This window comes from Diabrotica virgifera, chromosome 1, assembly GCF_917563875.1.
Source record: "Diabrotica virgifera virgifera chromosome 1, PGI_DIABVI_V3a".
Taxonomy (NCBI): domain Eukaryota; kingdom Metazoa; phylum Arthropoda; class Insecta; order Coleoptera; family Chrysomelidae; genus Diabrotica; species Diabrotica virgifera.
Window position 1 is genome coordinate 113,456,283 of NC_065443.1, and position 20,962 is coordinate 113,477,244.

Genomic DNA, 20,962 nt, shown 5'->3' on the forward strand with positions numbered 1-20,962 from the left:
TGTAATGTAAATGAAGAATACACTTTTAGAGAAAAAGACAGACCTTTATGCATTCTGGTGGTTAATATATGTCTTATCATAAAAAATTCTCTACAAAAGAACCTCAAGTTAACAAAGTGTATGAATTTAATATCACAAATGTGTACCTTATATACTTTCATTGTTATCAATTCGATTGGTCCGGTACGGTCCTGGAAAAATATATTGAATGGAAAGTCAAAAATCCTTTTCAAGCATGTCCACCATCTATTTAGAACTGATTTATTTTCATTTTATATCTTTTTGAGCCAACATCAATACGCGCCATGAAGAAAGCAATAGTAATATTTTTCGGAGTTTTGTGCGGAGTTTTTGATTTTCAAAAAATCGGATCCCTTCTCGTTGGAGCTGATTCCTACTTAGACGCGTACAAACAATCACAAAACGAGAAGCTGGATGCTGCAGTGACGAAGAAAGGGAATATCAATAGGGAATACACTGGAGAGTACCCTGCGCCGTATCAGTACGGCCCACCTACACAACCAGTTTCGAATTACGGTCCTCCTGCACCTCAGTAAGTATAAGCAACTAATATTTATCCGCACAAAATGTATTTCTTCCTTCTTTTCTTAAGATTATGAACAGAATTTTCCAATTATTTTATTTTTTCTTTTATCATCATCAATACCATCACTGGCTCAAAAATTATTCCTAGCTCTTATGCGCTTTGGTTTTGCATTTGGTTATATCCGTAATCTTCTTCTCATGTTCCACTTGTGTTATTATATCTGAGTTTATGACTTTTTTTCCTTTTCTTCTTCCTACTAGTGTCTGTTTAGTTAGTTTACTGGGTGAATCGTTTTTCTGTGTTCCACATAGCGTTACTACCATAGTTGTGTTTGCTTATATCTTATGTATTAGTTGCTCATGTCTGGAATCTATTCCGCAATTATTAATAACTTGTTCTATGGTCCACATGTCTTATACTGTAAAATGCCTTTTTATAGTCTATGAAGGCAAGAAATACGGGCAGCTGTTATTAATTTGTGTTCTCTATCAATGTTTTCATTGTCAGTAGTTGGTCTGATGTACACTATCCTTTGCGGAAGCCAGCCTGATGTACCGATTGGTGATTAGGTATTCATTGTGTCAACCGGTTGTTAATAATTCTCCTAAACAGTTTGTACACTTGACTGAGCAACAATATATTATGTCGCTAGGTCACATTTGTCCCCTTTTTTGGTTAGGAGTATTACTAGTATTACGTTCAAGTTCTATTATGAAGACTTCTATTAAATAGCTCTGTTAGTATCGGAATTGTTATAGTCTTGCTTGTTTTCAAAATCTCGTAAATACTCACCACCAAACTTATATAGAATCATCTGATATTTCTTATAGGTCTGGATCCCGCGTATGAAAAAAAAAGTTGATTAATAGCAAGCTGAAAATTTGTTAATAGTCGGATAAACTTTGATATATGGGAACACTGAAACAGGGGCAGTTTTAATTGTGGAACAGGTTAAAAATTTGGAATGGTCAGACCACGAAAACGGCACATGTATTTTGTCCGACAGAACAGACTTAAACTCTCCGAACAGAGATTTAACTATCATGCAAAAATCAGACTGCTATTTATCACCAAATGGGCGTTTTAATGAGTGGAACATGTAGAATATGTCAAATGACAGGAATTATGACAGGTAATAAATAGCAGTCTGATTTTTGCATGAGAGTTTAATCTCTGTTCGGAGAGTTTAAGTCTGTTCTGTAGGACAAAATAAATGTGCCGTTTTCGTGGTCTGACCGTTCCAAATTTTTAACCTGTTCCACAATTTAAACTGCCCCTGTTCCAGTGTTCCCATATATCAAAGTTTATCCGGCTAGACACCCTTAAGCTATTAACAGATTTTCAGCTTGCTATTAATCAACTTTTTTTTTTTCATACGCGGGATCCAGACCTATTATTATTTCGTGCGAATTTAAAAAAACGAACACACGAAGGCAAACATAATTTATTTTTTCTACAACCGTGTTAAAAATGCAATTTTTAGTACTCCATACGAACGTTAAAATTGCTACTTTAAGGCACTAGTGCTTTAAAAAAGTTTTAAGGCACTGCAGTTCGTATTGACCGTAATAAGCAATTTTGATGTAATGTCAAAAAAATATAAAATTGGAATGTCAGTCAAGTTCAAGTAAAAGTTTTTGTAGATATTATCCTGTAATTACGTTTGTAAAAAAATATTGTATGATATGCGTGTTAAAAAGTACATTTTTAAGGCACTCATGTGACTTGCAGAACTCGCTATCGCTCATTCTGCAAACTTTCACATGCGTGCCTTAAACTTGTACTTTTAACACTTATATCATAAATAACTATTTTCTACAACCGTGTTAAAAATGCAATTTTTAGCACTCCATACGAGCGTTAAAAATGCTACTTTAAGGCACTAGTGCTTTAAAATTTTTAATTTTTAAGACACTGCAGTTCGTATTGACCGTATAGGCAATTTTGATGTAATGTCAAAAAAATATAAAAATGGAATGTCAGTCAAGTTCAAGTAAAAGTTTTTGGAGATATTGTCCTGTAATTACGTTTGTATAAAAAATATTGTATGATATGCGTGTTAAAAAGTACATTTTTAAGGCACTCATGTGAATTGCAGAACTCACTTCGCTCATTCTTCAAACTTTCACATGCGTGCCTTAAACGTGTATTTTTAACATATTATTATTTATCTTATCCCACAAATACTCTATAGGGTTAAACTTGGGTGAGCAAGCAGTCCACTCCAAACAAGGGATACCTTCTGCTTCAATGATGTCTCTAGTCACGCTAATGGTATGAGGAGGTCAATTATCATGCATTAACATTAAATTTTCTCCTGTTGCATCTCTCCACAGCCTAACTACAGGTTATCAACATACCTGTGAGCAGTTAAAGTCGATTGGATGAAAATTAAAGGAGTTTTTTTACGGATCACAATTCCTCCCCAGAACATTATACGTCCTCTTGTATATTTGTAAACAGATCTGACAGTTTTCGTTCTTGCTTGTCTTCTTCGACCTCTAAGTACACGATTTCGTGGGTCATCTGATTTTACACCAATCCTGACTTTTTCTGAAAATAGCACATTTTGTCAATTACCAATGTTCCAGTTTTGGTGATGAAGACACCAATTTAGGCGATCAATCTTGTGCTGCCTGGATAACCCGGGAACTCATAACTGTCTCCTGCTGTATACTTCTTGGCACGAACTCTTCTTCTCATTGTTTCAACTGAAAAAGTTACACCTGTAGCTTCCAAAAGCTGCCTTTGGAGCTGTAGGTGAGAAATGGTTGGGTGTCTTCCAGCTGATTGGACTAAACGATCTTGGAGAGCCGTTATTACTTTTTGGCGACTTTCCCTTGCTTTATTTTTAAGCTGTCCTAGTTCCTGTTACCTAGCATAAGTTTTGGACAGAACGCCCTGTGTTACGCATAGCTCTACAGCTATGTTCATCTGAGAACATTACTTTCTCCACAAGACCAATATCTTTCCCCGTTGTAAGTTCTATAACCCCACATCGTTTTTGGACGCAAAAGTTAGTTTATTTATTTTCGTTCAATTTGTAACTCAAGCAAATACCCTATACCGTACCGAGCTGTACCTACTATCTGACTGTCTTTTCGGTTTGTTTATTTTCAATAAAAACCATTATTCTTCGCAACAATAACAAGTTTTTTCAAAAGAAATAAATATTGCTTTGAAATACTTGGTGATTCCATATACGTTTGGTTGTGTGTATATCGTCATGTTCTGGCTTGGAAATATATCTGTAATTATATTGTAGATATGGAGCACCAGTATACGGACCACCAAACCCAGCACCACCACCTCCACCACCGGCACCACAACCGGTTTATGGACCACCAGCTCCAATTTACGGACCACCCCCGTCCTCTGTTCAAGTCTTTTATGGAGTCCCACACGCTCTAGACGCTCTAGGATCCTTCTGGGAAAAACTCAAGTGGAAACTAGATCTTTTTACGTTGGGAAAAATTTTACTGAAGCTGGTCTTATTTAAGAAATTTGTCAGTTGGGTGGCACTTTTATGTTTACTATTTTTCATTCCTGCTTTGAAGAATAAGTTTGGGAATAATGGAGGAGGTGAAGGTGATCTAAATTATAGGAGTATAGGAAGGATAGGTAAGAAAAAATATACAGAGTGGGCCAAAGAAAACAGTCCCCCTCGATATTTGGCAATATTTATTAGATTTTAAGGAAATGAAGAAACAGGTCGATTTTTGATCTAAGGGGGACACATTTTTACGGTACATACCCATTTGTCATTTGTCAACCCCCTCCCTTCCACTTCCCCCACCCCTTATTTTTAAATAGGGAATAGGGGTCGTGTGTTAGCTCATTTAAAAGGTTATTCAATTCTCTCTTCAGTGATATAAACATTAATTTAATTAGGTATAAACATTTATACAGGGTGTCCATGAAAAATTATTTTGATTTAAATTAATTGACACAAAAAGAAGAATGTATGTAATTTATTTAACTCAGAATACATTATAGTGCTGACGCAAAACAGAAAAAATGTTTATTTGATAAATAAACATTATTTGTTGCTTAAATTCAATATTCAACCTAGCAAGGTCCAAGAGGCAGATGGGTGGCAGCTTGATAACATTAAAATTAAGCGAAAAGCAATGTTTATTTATCGAAAAACATTTTTTTCTGTTTTGTGACAGCAGTAGAATGTATTTTGAATTAAATAAATTACATACATTCTTCTTTTTGTGTCAATTAATTTAATTCAAATATTTTTTTCTTGGACACCCTGTATAAACAATTATCTTTATGTTTATATTACTGAATAGAGAATTGAATATCCTTTCAAATGAGCTAGCACACGACCCCTATTCCCTATTTAAAAATAAGGGGTGGGGGAAGTGGAAGGGAGAAGGTTGACAAATGACAGATGGATGTACCGTAAAAATGTGTCCCCCTTAGATCAGATATGAGTTATTTATTTGTATTATAATCATGTGATCCAAACCTTATTGCTACATAAAACAGCATGTTCCAAATACAAAATTTTATAAATCCATTCTCCTTCTTCAAGTGCTGTCTCCCAATGAGAAAGTTGGATATCATCATCACTATATTTACTCTATCTACCGCTGCTCTGAAGAGTTCCATAGAACTACATTTTAAACCAATCCCTTAAATTCTTCAATCATGATACTCTCCTTCTTCCTATACTCCTTCCTCGTCTTATCTTTCCCTGTATTATCAGTCTTAGGGTGATTCCATTTCAAATCGCTCAATTTTGAATCAAAAAAACTTTTGGATCTCCGATTTGTCTGAAAATTGGTATATAGCATCTGCGGGATGTAAAAATAAAACATTTAAGGTCGAATTGTCTTCTTCTTCTTCTTTTTTTCTCATAATGTTATTTTAAGCGATTTTACAGTGATTTGGTATTTATTTAAACAAATTTGCATTTTCTATCGTATCAAGTATCAATGGGAAAATGTCATTATATGGCATTGTAACAAGTTATTTTGATACAAAACAAGTATTTGCTCAAATTTCATAGTGGTAGGGGAGCAAAGTATGCTAAATGTGCAGTCACTCGAGCGCTTTGAGGACCTATGGGTTGTGAAGGGTAGGTCCTAAAACCAAAAAAAGTTAAGTAAAGTTTTCCATTTTAGTGGGGACTTAACCATTTTTAATTTAATTTTCCATTTCCAACAATCGTTTTTTTAGATTATAGCGCGCCATCTATCCATAATTCGAAAAAATGTCTCGAATAAAAGTTACTTATTTTTACGTAAGAAATCCAAATCTGCATTAAAAATGGGGGCTCTCATTTAGGTATTTAAAGTAACACCCCCCCCCCCCACCTCCGTGGGGGTCGTGTTTGGTGCCATTCGATAGATTTTTCAAAAATATTGAATAATTGTATTAGTATTAGTACAGTTTTTCCATCTGATATTCATTTCGCGAAATATCGCGGGATTCGTATTTAAAATATTAAATTTACCCCCCCCCTCTCCGTGGGAAGTCGTGTTTAGTATCATTCGATAGATTTTTGAAAAATATTAAGTATGTATTTTTTACTGTTTCGATCTCTCATTCATTTCGCGAAATATTCGCTTTTTTCTTGTGAAACTTTGGGACTCACCCATTTCCTTACGCCCCGCTCAAATCGTCAGATTTTTGAAATATACACTGTTTTGTATGTACTTAACTTACCTTATCTTAATCTGACGATTTCAAGATTTTCTAAGGATAGATTTTTTTGTCGGCCCCCCTTAACGAACTCCCCTGCATTAAGAGCCAATATATGGTAGAGGTACATTTTCAGTGTACAAGGTTTCTCCCCATGTAATAATCTGACGCGCTCGAGTAACTGCAAAAATCCCCGCTTGGACTCCCCTACTATATATAGTGTAGAAAACGTTAAAATACCGTTTTTTACATTTTCCTCCATTCCCAAAATAAATCATAATCGAATTGGCTGAAAATTTTGCCCACAGATAGCCAAAACATAGGACTTTAAGTGGTTAGAAGGATTTAAATTATATTAACACCAAAAAAGTTACATGCAATGTCATAGTCAAAAATATAGGCGTCTGCTGTAAGTACAATTAACTCGGAAAATATCGACCTCACGACAAAAATTGTTAAAAAGAAATTGTAACAATTGTAAATACGATTTATTTGGAACAATTTCAGTTCCTACCATTTTTGTCGAAAAGTTAAAAATGGCGGAGATATTGAGCAAAAACGGTTCTCCTTTAAAATCAATATGGCGGCTAACGCAACGGAGAAATTCATTCGCGATTTTAAATTTAGGCTACTATTAGGATACTATTATTGCATGTAACTTTTTTGGTATTGTAATATAATTCAAATCCTTCTAACCACTTAAAGTTCTATGTTTTGGCTATCTGTGGGCAAATTTTCAGCCAAATCGATTATGACGTATTTTGGGAACGGAAAAAAATGTAAAAAAGGTATTTTAATTGTAACGTTTTCTACACTATAAAATTTGATCAAAAACTTGTTTTGAATCAAATAACTTGGTATAATGCCATATAATGGCATTTTTGAGTCCCTTCTGTTAAAATATAATTTTTTCCATTGATACTTTACGATAGAAAATACAAATTTGTTTAAATAAACACCAAATCAATGTAAAATCGCATAAAATAACATTTTGAGAAAATAAAAAGAAGAAGAAGATTTCTTGACCTTAAATATCTTATTTTTACGTCCCGCAGAAGCTACACACCAAGTTTCAGAAAAATCGGAGATCCAAAAGTTTTTGTCTGAGTGATTTGACGTGGAATGTACCCTAAGCAGTTAGCATTTCATATCTCTGTCCCCTCGTTACGTGTCCCAGATATTGTAACTTTCTTATTTTTATTGTGTTTATTATTTCGTATTCTTTGTCCATTTCTCGCAATAATTCCTTGCTCGTTTTCTTCTGGGATCCATCCACGTTCGAAATGACTGTAGCTTATTTATGTGTTCTTGCTTCAATATCCAGCTTTTAAGTTCATATTGCAGTGTCGAAAACACGTAGCAGCTTAAAGCTCCTAACTCTCAGTTCTAATCTAAGGTCTTTGTTGCAGATAATTGTTTTCATTTTTACAAACGCATTTTTTGCTATTTCTATCCTGGTCCTTATTTGTGTTTGGTTATTATGGTCTGAAATCTAGGTTCCTAGGTATTTGTATTTATCATTAATAAATCCATTGAGCTTAAACAAATGTTGATATACAAAAACCACATATTTTGAAACATAACAATCTTTAATACTAACTTTCACCTAGATATTTCGACACCCCAAGGTATAATTTGAAAATTTCTACGTAATCAGGTATTTTATTATAAGTCTATTGGCCTTTTTCCAAAATCTTGACTGTGTATCAACGCACGTGTGAGTGCGTACACTATTATGTCTACCTGCTATTAAAAAAGAGTATCAAAACAAGCTGGTCAAGGAACAATTTTAGACGAAGAGCTAGAGCCGAAAAATCATCGTCATAAGTAATATGGAGTTTTTCATGTGAAATGTGTCCATTGTATATTGACAATTATGACCCCCTTCAGGCTGACACCTCAGTGGATACAGGAAGTAGCAATAAGGGATGAAAGGGGAAAGTTAGTGCAGTCATTAAAGGTTTTCACCTCCTATATTGTTAAACTTTCATCGATTTGCATGAAAATTGGTAAATAACTAGAGCATACCTCAAGAAACAAAACTGATTTGGTGCCAACTTGCACTTTTACCCTGGTAGTGGATACCACCCCTTCCCGAGGTGAAAACTATTTTATTAAAAATAACCCCACAAATCGATAGAGAGACAAATTTTAAGCAAAATTGGTTATATCATGTTATTAAAATAAATCAATACTTTTTGAGTTATTAAAGATAAAAGATTTGTCTATTTAAGAGCACATGCGTGAAGATACGGATGATAAAAGGAACATATTAATTAATTGTATGTTAGTAAAATATTATTTTTAAAATTTTTCGATATTTCATTAAATTTTTTCTATCAATATAAACTGAATATGTCCAGAAACTGGGGGTGTCCAATGGGGGTACATTTGATATATTTGAATACATTTTTTGCTAAATTTACAATATCGAAATATTATAAAAATAATATTTTACTAACATACAATTAATTCATATGTTCTTTTTATCATCCGTAACTTCACGCATGTGCTCTTAAATAGAGAAATCTTTGATCTTTAATAACTCAAAAAGTATTGATTTATTTTAATATCATGATAAAACAAATTTTACTTAAAATTTGTCCCTCTATCGATTTGTGGGGTTATTTTTAATAAAATAGTTTTCACCCCCGAGAAGGGATGGTATCGACCCCCCAGGGTAAAAGTGTAAGTTGGCACCAAATCAGTTTTATTTCTTGAGGTATGCTCTAGCTAGTTACCAAGTTTCATGCAAATCGATGGAGGTTTAACAAAATAGGAGGTGAAATCCTTTAATGACTACACTAACTTTCCCCTTTCATCCCTTATTGCTACTTCCTGTATCCACTGAGGTGTCAGCCTGAAAGGGGTCATAATTATCAATATACGATAGACACGTTTCACATGCCAAACTCCATATTACTTATGACGATGATTTTTCGGCTCTAGCTCTTAGACTATTTATTATTTAGTGTATTTTTAAATAAAGTCCTTCATAAGTCTCAGATTTTGGAGGCAGAATTTAAAATTTATAAGTGTGTAACGAATAAATAGGTATAAAAAATATAAAAACAAATCTGTAAAATTCATGTTTTTACCTTTTTGTTTCCTAATTAAAACATTACTCTGCCTCTTCCTTCAATGTACCTCTAGTAAGTTGTCATTCCATCGTTTTCGTGGTCTTCCCACTGATCATCTTCCTATTGGGGAACCGTCTCTCGCTGTATTTACTACTCTATTTGTTGTCATTTCATTCGGCTTATGTAGTCGTTCCATTCTACTCTTCTGTTTTTCACCCAGGCCTTGATGTTCTTCACCTCGCATATCCGTCGCATATCGGCATATCTCGACTCAGTGGACAGGATCGGCAAGGTTTTGTCTCCTCAGATAGGTATGTCATCTAATTAAAAGGCTTCAATTTCATAAAAGATTTTTGGTTTTTGTTTTTTTTTTATTTTTTTTTGTTTTTTCCTATAAATTTAGAACCTAAACCTGTTTATAAATTATGTCTATTTAGTCTATGTTGTTTCGAAGTAGCAAAATGGGTTATAACGTCATTGTAAAATTTATTATTGCTTTGGAGAGTTTTAAAAAAAAATTTCTATTGACATTTGAAATTTGAGACAGGTTTGACATTCTCTCTTGTTTCATGGTGTTTCGACAATACGTTTTGACTCTTTTGAGACAAGAGAAACCCCGTTCATTTGAGGCAGAATTTGCCCACATTTGAGCACAATAATTTATTAATTTCGGGAACAGTTTGTTGTACCTAATGAATTGCAGTATATAAAATTATATTTTTTTTGTACATATTTTGTAACTTATCCCACCTTCCGAAAATATTTGGATCAGCATATAAACCTGTTAATCCATTTTCTTATTTTATTTGATTAAAGAATGATGGATAATTTTTAATGAACTTGTCTAATAGATATTTTGAAAATTCTTTGGCGTAACTTTTAAATTTTGAATCGTCAAAGAGGCCAATGACTTATAACAGTGAGTAAATAATAGTTTTGCCTGGTGCAATAGTTTTAACTTTTGCCTGGAGACCATACAATTCACCGGACATCAAGGCAGCGCCGTCATAAATTTGCCTTACCAATTTATTTTTGATATCAAAAAATTTTAATATGTCTTTTAAAACACCAAAAATATATTCTGTCTTATGGCTTCTACTCACGTCTGAAAACCTAAAAACCTCTCATAAATATTAGACGTAACGCGCATCGAAGAACAATTATTGATATTTGTGAATGGCATGTTACCTCTATCAGTAGTTTCGTCTACTTCTACCGAAAAGCATCAAAATGTAACTACTAATTGATTATTTTATTTTGTGCTGTTTTAGATACGCCGCTAAATTAATATCTTCGAGTCAGAAAGTAAATTAGAAAATTTGTTAAACATTTTTATTTGTTTTTTATAATTAACTTGATGTAACGAATCCTCCGATTCATCCTGTCACCTAAATGGTAATTCCTAACAACTTAAAAAAATTACAATATCAATCATTAAACGACGTTAAACTACCTACTTATAGTACCTATTTCATAATTTTATCCCGGCGTACGAGCCTTGCTACCGTTTGCAGATCACCGCTCGGCAGATTGGTTTCTGCCGTAGTTGCCATTCAAATATATATGGGAAATGTATAATTGGTTGCCTATCGGCTAATATTCCATATCTTCTTATTACAAGCAAATCTTCAATCTGGGGACGGCTTGCCGAAAACACACAATCGCAATCGGATGCATGGCTATAGAATCAATTTTGAAAAGTCTCTTACGCACAGCGCATAAGGATCACTTAAGGTGATACAGTAGCAATCAACAGGCGGCAACAAACGCGGTCCAATATTGTGAAAGTTCTGCGAACTTTCAAAAGTGAGGCAACAGTGCGTCGGTAATTCGCCACACTGACAGTGACGTTTATACTATCAAAAACAATAATTTTTATACACATAGGTGCGAAATGTTGCCAAGTCAGTGACGTTCGATTTCTTGTTATAAAAAAATCGATTTTTAGTACATAGTTCCAAGATTACACAAAATCTAGGCATGGGATAAAAAAGTTTATTTGAAGAAAGTGTATTTTTTTGTCTTTCTTAATGGCGGTACAGGCTCCTTTTTTTCAATATTTTATTTAGTTGTAGAGTAATTTCCACACACCAACATATTCCTGAAATTGGGCTTTGTACCGCCATTCTTTATTATATTACGAATATGTGTGCCAAATATCTCGACAAAATATTCAAAATTAGAGCCGCAATCTTGGAACGCGTTTGTTGCTACCTGTTGATCGCTACTGTTTCCTCTTAACGTATGGGATCGATCGAATTCTTTTAACAACAATGAATAAAATTTAGTCTGTATTATCTCACAGATCTTTTTTTTAATTTCACAGAAACGAATATCATCAACTCTGATTAAATTAAATATTTAAAAAAATCTATGTGTCCATAAATGTGTGGGTCGGCACTGCCGACCCTGCCGACCCTGACGAGCCGCCACTGTTCGACTTCTAGTTCTGTTCCAATCTATGGGACAGAGGTCTTACCATCGATTTTTCTATGGGTTCTCATCTCTGTGGTTTCTAGCATTTCTTTGTTCCCTAAGCTATTTCTTTTTGTCCTCTCTGCATCAGGTATGTCATTAATTTCATAATATAGGTAATAAGTATATTTGCATATGCCATGCATTTTGTCTTTTTTTGTGGAAATTAACATATTCAATTTTCTGGCGGTTATATTAAATTGGTGCAGCATAGGCTGTGAGATTAACTTTGAGAAGTGAAGTATTGCGTCGTCTGCATAACAGATTATTTTAAAGTTGGATTTCTCCCATTTCTTATCCTTTTTAGTTCTGACTTTTAAATTATTTTATCCCTGATTAGGCTGAACAGTAATCCCCTTGTCTTATGTCATTGCTTGCTTCAATTGGGTCAGCTAGTGCTTTTTCTACTTTTACTTTTTTTGTGTTGTTTTGGTAGATATTTTCGATCGTTTAATTATTCCTAGAAGTACCTCTTGTCACTCTCGTGCGTATAATAAGTGGATAACGTCCTTTAATTTGACACCGTCAAATGCATTTTCTTAAGGTAGGTACGCGAATCACAAATATGCCGGTTTGTCGTTTGTTTTTCAAAACTTCGTCATCAAAATCATCAAATAATGAGTTGGGCGTATGAAAGAAGAGAAAAATTATCAGTAGTAATTGCACAAGTGCTCTAAAATTCTATATTAATTTGGCCAAGCCACGTCATAGACATAAGACCCCATCCCGCCATCTATTTAGGTGATTTTAACAGCCATCATCAAGAATGGAAATACAGAAATAACGATGAAAACGGGGAGACACTGCTAGACTGGGCAGAGTAACCACCTGCATCACGTCTTCGATGCCAAAGACCGGGGCACTTTTAAATCGGCGGCATGGAAACAAGAGTACAATCCAGATTTATGTTTTGTGAGCAAAAACCAGAAAAGATACCCCTTACCAACCAAGAGAAGAGTACTTCATGACTTCCCACATAGCCAGCACAGGCCGATCATTATTGAGATTGGTATCCAAATCCCACTAGTCACAACCATTCCACGACCACGCTGGAACTTTAACAAAGTTAACTGGCCCGCCTTTACCAACGAACTCGATAAAATCCTACGATGGATTCCACCAACATACAAAAATTATGAAAGGTTTAGAGGGGCAATAATTGCTACAGCAAAGAAACACATTCCCAGGGGCCATCGTAAGCAATACATACCAGGATGGAGTGAGGAAAGCCAAAACCTCTACGAAGAATATCTTGAAACCGGTGAAAGTGACATTGCGGACGAACTTCTCCTGAGCCTTGATGTAGCAAGAAGGAAGAAATGGACAAATGAAGTCGAATCGTTAGATTTCAAAAAGTCTAGCCGTAAAGCGTGGTCGCCCCTAAGAAAACTCGGAAGTGACAAACTGGCAACACGACAAATCCACGACTTCAACCCTAATAAAATTGCATCACATATAGTTGCCACCTCCAGAGGAGCATGTGATAAAAAGTTTACCACTACTATAAAAAGGGAGCTTAAACATCTAAAAGCTGCCTGTCCATCAGATACAGAGTACTCCGCACCGTTCACTCCAGAAGAAGTCTCAAACGCCATCAAAGACATTAAACCTAACAAAGCTCCTGGTACAGATGGTATACCTCCCGAATTCCTGATCCATTGTGGGAAATTTGCAAAAACCTGGTTGTCTAAATTCTATACAGATATACTCAAAACAGGTAACCTACCAAACATCTTTAAACAAACAAAAATCATAGCCATTCTAAAACCTGGAAAACCAACAGACAACCCAGCGAGTTACCGCCCCATCGCTTTACTCAGTTCAGCTTACAAGCTCCTCGAAAGACTGGTCCTGAACAGAATCGGCCCAAAGCTACTTCAAAAAATACCAATTGAACAAGCAGGATTCAGGCCTCAACGAAGCACCACTGACCAAGTGCTCTCTATAACTACCTACATAGAGGCAGGTTACCAAAGAAAACTGAAGACGTCTGTGGCATTCATCGATTTATCGGCTGCAAATGACACGGTTTGGAAAGATGGCCTCATCTATAAGCTCCTGAAAATAATCCCCTGTAAAGCAACCGCCCGACTCATAAATACTATGCTGAGCAGTAGAAACTTTCGTGTAACCATGGGAACTACAGTGAGCAAACAGAGAACGCTTAACAACGGCCTCCCCCAGGGCTCCGTACTTGCACCGCTGCTATTTAGTATGTATATAGCTGATATGCCCCCTACCAGATCTAAAAAATTTGGATATGCAGACGACTGGGCACTTGCAACTCAAAACTCCTTAATACAAAACTCCGAGGCAATCCTAACGGAAGATCTGGAACGCCTGGTTAAGTACTTTAAACAATGGAGACTTAAACCTAACCCCAAAAAAACCGAGGTTAGCTGTTTTCACCTGAACAACAATATGGCCCACACAAAACTTAAAGTGTACATTGATAACCAACTGCTCACGCACAACTATAATCCCAAGTACCTCGGCGTCACCCTGGACAGAACACTCTCCTTTAAGAAACATCTTGAGAACACCGCAGCAAAGCTGAGAACCCGTAACAACATCATACAGAAGCTTTGCGGGACTACATGGGGCTCAACAGCAAGTACACTTCGGTGTTCAGCCTTTGGACTCGTATACTCCGCAGCTGAATACTGCTCCCCTGTTTGGCTGAACAGCGTTCACACAAAAATTATAGATACTCAGCTCAATGTCGCCATGCATCTCATATCTGGAACGATCAAGTCTACACCTGTGGAGTGGCTTCCACTACTGAGCCACATACCTCCACCTAACCTTCGTCGTCAGCATGCTCTGCTTAGAGAATTCCAAAAGCTGCTTAACAACCCGCAGTTACCTATACACACATATGTCGCCGACGCTAACTCACATCGATTGCGCTCCAGAAAACCTCCGACTAGAGATGCAATAAACTTGAGTTCCAACAATTTCCAAATGAACTCCCAGTGGAAGAACATGCAGAGCGACAGACCGAACCTAATAATGAGAAACACACCATGCATCACAGAAACTCCACCAGGTTTTGACCTCCCCCGAAAATCATGGTCAACTCTTAACAGGATAAGAACGGGTCATGGAGTCTGCGCAGATTCCCTTTATAAATGGAAAATGAGAACCTCTGCTGAGTGCGACTGCGGCGCCGAGAAACAGACCATCCAGCATATGATTGCCGAATGCCCTCGGAGAAAGTATGATGGAGATCCTCTGGACTTCGCCTCTGCAACACCAGCGTCGATTGAATATATTAATACATTAGATGTTAGACTATAGCATATGTGTGATAATGTTGTGTATCAAATTGCCATACGCTAAATAAAAATAAATCTATAAATGACAAACGTTCGTTATAGAAAAAGACAGCAAATACAAAATACGTGATTGATGTGATCGTTCATGGGTATTCTTTCATTTTTCTGACTGTATATAGGTAATATTAAAACTAAAATAAACATCGATATTATCTAGTAGACTATTCATTATCAGCATCCATAGTTACAATTAAATTTTTAAGTTTCATACATTTTACAAACGAAACAAAATGTAATAAAACTCTGGAGAAAATGCTACACAAGCTGAACATCCCAGAAAACTTGCAACTTGATGAAACAGTCTTCTTCTTCTTTCTTGGCTTTACAACTCTAAGTGAGTCTTAGCCGCGTTTACTATTTTCCTCCACTCTTGTGGGGCTTGTGCAATAATCTCCCATTCTTGTACCCAATCTTACCTCGATCACTCGTTACTCCACCCTTCCATCTTTTTCTTGGGCGATCAACTGACCTTCTGCCTTCGGGTCTTCCCCAGAAGATTATATTTAGGTACATAAAGAGAAAATCCCATAAACAGTTAATTTTAAGTGAAATGAATTTCGACTCGATTCAAGTTCTCTGTTTAACCCAGGTATGACAATACCAAAAGGCACCGTTAGGAAAATATTCCAATTTACGGTTCAGAGAACCTGTATGAAACGAGTCTGTGTACTCTAATACAGAGTATGGCATTAGTAAAATAAGAAAATCTACGGTTTTGTTTTGATTTAAATCTGTCTCCCTTCATCCTCCGATAGTACTATTTCTAGGTCTACCTGTTGTCAAGGAGGTTCTGAGGAAGACAAATTTATACCAACACGACCGTAATTTCTCGATATAAATTAAAACTATTTATATCGCAGTATGGTTATTCCCCGTTAGAGGGCGTTCTAACCATACTGCGATATAAATAGTTTTAATTTATATCGAGAAACTACGGTCGTGTTGGTGTAAATTTGTCTTCCTCAGAGCCTCCTTGACAACAGGTAGACCTAGAAATAGTACTATCGGAGGTTGGAGGGAGACAGATTTAAATCAAAACGAAACCGTAGATTTTCTTGTTTTACTAATGCCATACTCTGTATTAGAGTACACGTACACAGACTCGTTTCGTACAGGTTCTCTAAACTGAGCTGTAAATTGGAATATTTTCCTAACGGTGCCTTTTGGTATTGTCATACCTGGGTTAAACAGAACTTGAATCGAGTCGAAATTCATTTCACTTATTCCCCGTTAGAGGGCGTTCTAACCATACTGCGATATAAATAGTTTTAATTTATATCGAGAAACTACGGTCGTGTTGGTGTAAATTTGTCTTCCTCAGAGCCTCCTTGACAACAGGTAGACCTAGAAATAGTACTATTGGAGGATGGAGGGGGACAGATTTAAATCAAAACGAAACCGTAGATTTTCTTATTTTAGTTAATTTTAAGTAATTTGCCTGTATTTATTAAAAGAGTAAATTTAAATAGTACAAAAAAAGATAGTAACAAAATGTTTTTTGGTTTTTTAGATGACAAAGAATTGGATATGCTTTACAACACAATCTACAAAGCTATAGACCAATTTTCTCTTACTCTAGACGACCGAACAATAACAAAGAAGAAGATTAATTCCAGGTAGCCATAGACTGACTTAATAGTATTATGTTCTAATTTATTTATTTATTTTAAATATTAAGTTTATTATGTAGTAAAAAATACGAAAAATGATTCAATATTGTTTCTGTACATCCTTTTTAGTAAAATATTCATATAATGTGTTTTACTTTAATAGTATACGCTTTGAGCTCGTACGTAGAGGGGGTAATTAAAAATTCGCGAGCGCCAGTGGTGACAAGTCTGTAAACGTTTACTGGAAATTTGATATAAATGTCAAAGTGATTAATTTAAAATTAAAATTAAAAACATTAATTATAAAATATATTAGTTGGTCAAAGCTGTGGTATATATTTTTACCTTAAATATACTTACGTTTTAAATACTGAATTTAAGGTTTTTTAATGTTCCGTAATATGTAATTATAAATTAATCTATTAATCTTAGCGCCATCTACACGATAATTGTGAAAGTATCCGAAGTAAGAAATTAATATTTCATCAATAGAACGTTAAAATGATTAGCAAAATCTTAAAAAAATCGATTACAATTTAATTACTTTTTTGCGTTGTAAATATTAAGCGATAACAATTAAATAATAAATTTAAAAATTACCGGTGAAAGTTGCATTAGTAATCCGCTAGAAGCGACACCAGCGAAGCTCAGAGCGTATATTAAGCAACGAGCATTTAATGATGGTCATTATGAAGCGAGTATGAGGGATACGAAACGAGCCGCCTAGCGGCGAGTTTCGTATAGAGTACGATCTTCATAATGATAATTAAATGCAAGTTGTATACACGATTTTTTCTATGATCATTTACAACAAAAACTATATTCAAATTTATTAATTTTGTAACGCAAACAAATTAAGTAGTTTGACAGTTTGTTTATATATTGAGAACTGTGAAAGCGTATGTTTTTGACCCGCCATTGGTCACTGCGCGTGCGCCACCTTTATCGCGAATGCCATATCGCGATTCTATTGGTTAAAAATCTGTATCTTAATGAAAATCTGTATCATAATGAAGTTCATTATGATACAGGTAGTGAAATCATAATTGATATATTATAGTATGAGAATAGAAAAACTAAAGTATTCCCTTTATTATTTCTTTATTGCTTCATTTCAGTCTTTTCTGTATTAACGTATAGACCATACGATTTAAGAAAAATTTTCTTTCTTTCGTAATTCATGTAGCCCTTTATTGGGGTTTAAATAAATATACCTTTTACACAGAAGATCTTTTTCTTCAATTTTTGTAATTAATAGTATACAGCCAGCTACAGGAAAATTTTTCCTTATGGACTCCTTAATATCTTTCTTAACAACGTATTAATTAGGTTTATTGTCTTTTTTGTCATGATCCATGTTTCTACGGCATATGTTGCCATTGGTCGTATAATGATGTATGTATATCATGCCCCAAATATTTACATGTTTCCCTGAGCCTCTTACAAGAAATACAGATATTAAATGAAGAAAATATTTACACACTTATATCAAGTAATTTCTTATTTATTGGCCGCATAAACTCAGCACTGTAGTAATTTCGCGGGAAAGTGTACACAGCCGCTAATAAAGTTTGTAGCAAAAATAATCATTGACGTTAAAAATAGTAAGTCAAATATTTTGATCGAGAATGAATTATGGAGTTAAAATCGGATATTAAGCGCGTATTTGTCACAACCAACGTCTATTTTTATACTTTCGAAATTTGCTATTTTAAATCGTTTATTTGCGTGGCTTCACTGCGAGATGAAAATAAAATAAAGGTTGGCTAGGGCCAAGTTATAATAAATGATATACGAGCCCCTTCCCATATCAGTTGGCCCAACGTTAGGCTGAAAAGAAAATTAAATTTTAGAGAACAAAAACAAAAATCTAGCTTAAATTTTAAAAGTTTTATTCATCGTTTATAAAAAATATTTTTTTATTAATAAAATCGATTAATTAAACAAAATAGCAATAAATTTAAAAAATGCATAGAATATGTAATATAAAATAAAAAGAAATTTTACATACAAAATTTTGTGAGGCATTGCTTTTACGAAGCTCTGGCAAAATTCTAGTGTAAATGAATTTTCTATTGTAGATATATTTCTTGCAATATTTGCTTCAATTGTTGATGGAACTGGCAGAATGTTTCCTCAACCTTTTTTTTTATTTCGTGCCCCAAAGACTATATCGGGGACAAGTGGGGACTGTTAGAAACCCATTCCAGAAGCGGTATACCATGGTCTCTAATCCATTTTAAACCCTTTTTTAAGCATGGCATTGCGTCCTCCAGTTAAAAGACAAAATCTTCTAAAAAAATGAGACTCGCAGGAAATTTGACTTTTCTCTTGAGACAGTCGGGATAAAATGCTTATTTTTTTCTGCAAATATCGCGACTCATACTATCTCCAACGCTTACTTTAAATCTGGACTTATCACTACATTGTATTGCATGTGTCCAATGTTTATGCTCTTTGTACCATTTTAACTGACTTTTATTTTGTTACCTATAATGTAAAAACTGGCATTTTCTTTCACTTAGCTTTAGATAAGTTATACGGCATTTTTCCAATATAATGCATCTTAATGCACTTCGATCTGCTTCGGTTATTTTACTTTTTTCTACAGTGGTAGGTTTTGTTACTTCCGAAGATGTGGTTTTGTATCTTCTGGCTATAATTCTTAGACTATACCGTAACAATTGCAACATATTGGCTATTTTCGAATTGAATTTTCCAGGAATTAAAAATCTATTGATAATTGAACAAAACTCATCGATAAGTTTATCCCGACCATTTTACTGTGGTATCACTAAAGATGCTACAACAAACGAGGTTCAGAAGCAACTGATACGAAATCATCAAAAGAAATGGAGAGCCACTTAAAGGCAAATCCGGACTAAGAAAATAATCAAGAATATTAATAAAAAAAATCTCGAACAATTTGATGAACCTCAATAAACGAGAGATTAACATGGTCTTCATCAGTCAAACAAATATTATGTAGTGGAGATCTCAGCCTAAATCTTAGAAAGCGAGTACTAAAATGTTATGTATTTTCTGTTCTTTTGTATGGTGTGGAGACATGGACTCTCAATAAACAATGCCTCAATAGATTGGAAGCATTTGAGATGTGGACGTATCAAAGAATGCTGAGAATCTCCTGGACAGACAGAATAACCAATGAGGAAGTACTAAGGAGAATACAGAACAGCAGGGAGATACTGGATTCCATCAAAATAAGAAAACTTCAATACTTGGGTCAAATAACACGTGGTGACAGATATGAACTCCTAAAATTAATTATGCTGGGAAAGATTCAAGGAAGGCGCAGCATGGGTAGGAGAAAAATGTCATGGCTGAGAAATCTCAGAGAATGGTTTGGATGCAGCTCAACTGAACTCTTTCGGGCTGTAGTGTCAAAAGTGAGAATGGCAATGATTATTGCCAACCTTCGTCGCAGAGATGGCACGTAAAGAAGAAGAAGACATCAGTCTGATCAGTTATTAATTTATTGTCTACATGCAAGTTCAACTAAAAGCTAGACATTTTCACTGTTTTTCAGTGAAATACGTTTAAAATTGCACACAGATTTGGTAAGTGTGGTAAGTGTCAAATACAACATTCCTACAAATAGGTTCAAGAATCCTAGCGAGTTAAGGGCACATACCACAATTGTGTACTATACACTTTTCGTATTTAGTGAAATTAACTGTTATCTAATTTTAACCAACAATGGTACAATTACCACATTTGGGCACAGCAAAAATTAGGTTAAAGGTACAAACTCTATGTACATAACTCATTTTTGAAAAATAATGTACTTACCCAATCTGTCATCTATACCATCGACATACTCATACATAGGGATTGCAATCCAGCAGCATTTTCAATCCAGCTGGATTTTTGCAAGATTGGCCTGAATCCAGCTGGATTTTTGCAAGATTGGCCTGAATCCAGCTGGATTTTTGCAAGATTGGCCTGAATCCAGCTGGATCCAGCGCGGATCCAGCAAAATGTGGAATCACAATAAAAACACGATTTTAATGTTTTTTTTGTCTGCATTCTAAATTTTTTAATTTTTTAAATTTCTAAATTTTTAATCATGAATTATTTAGTTTCTTGGAAGTGAGACCTTAAAAAACGTAGGCCTAACCTACTTCGCACAGAACTGCACATATCGGTTGAGGAGAAAGCCCTTCTGGCTTCTGTGCTGGTCGATTTTAAGGTCATCAAATAGGCATAGACCATTGACAAATGATCGCCTTCCAC

At 35.0% G+C, this 20,962-nt stretch overlaps 1 protein-coding gene across 1 annotated transcript; it reads left to right on the forward strand.

Annotated features, from left to right (window-relative positions):
• The first annotated feature begins 261 nt into the window (after nucleotides 1-261).
• On the forward strand, nucleotides 262-16,807 carry LOC114347668 (uncharacterized). Its single transcript, XM_028298341.2, has 3 exons — nucleotides 262-553; nucleotides 3,813-4,168; nucleotides 16,609-16,807. Exons 1-3 carry the CDS (start codon nucleotides 306-308, stop codon nucleotides 16,716-16,718), a joined length of 714 nt encoding a protein of 237 aa, XP_028154142.1. The 5' UTR covers nucleotides 262-305; the 3' UTR covers nucleotides 16,719-16,807.
• Nucleotides 16,808-20,962: the final 4,155 nt, after the last annotated feature.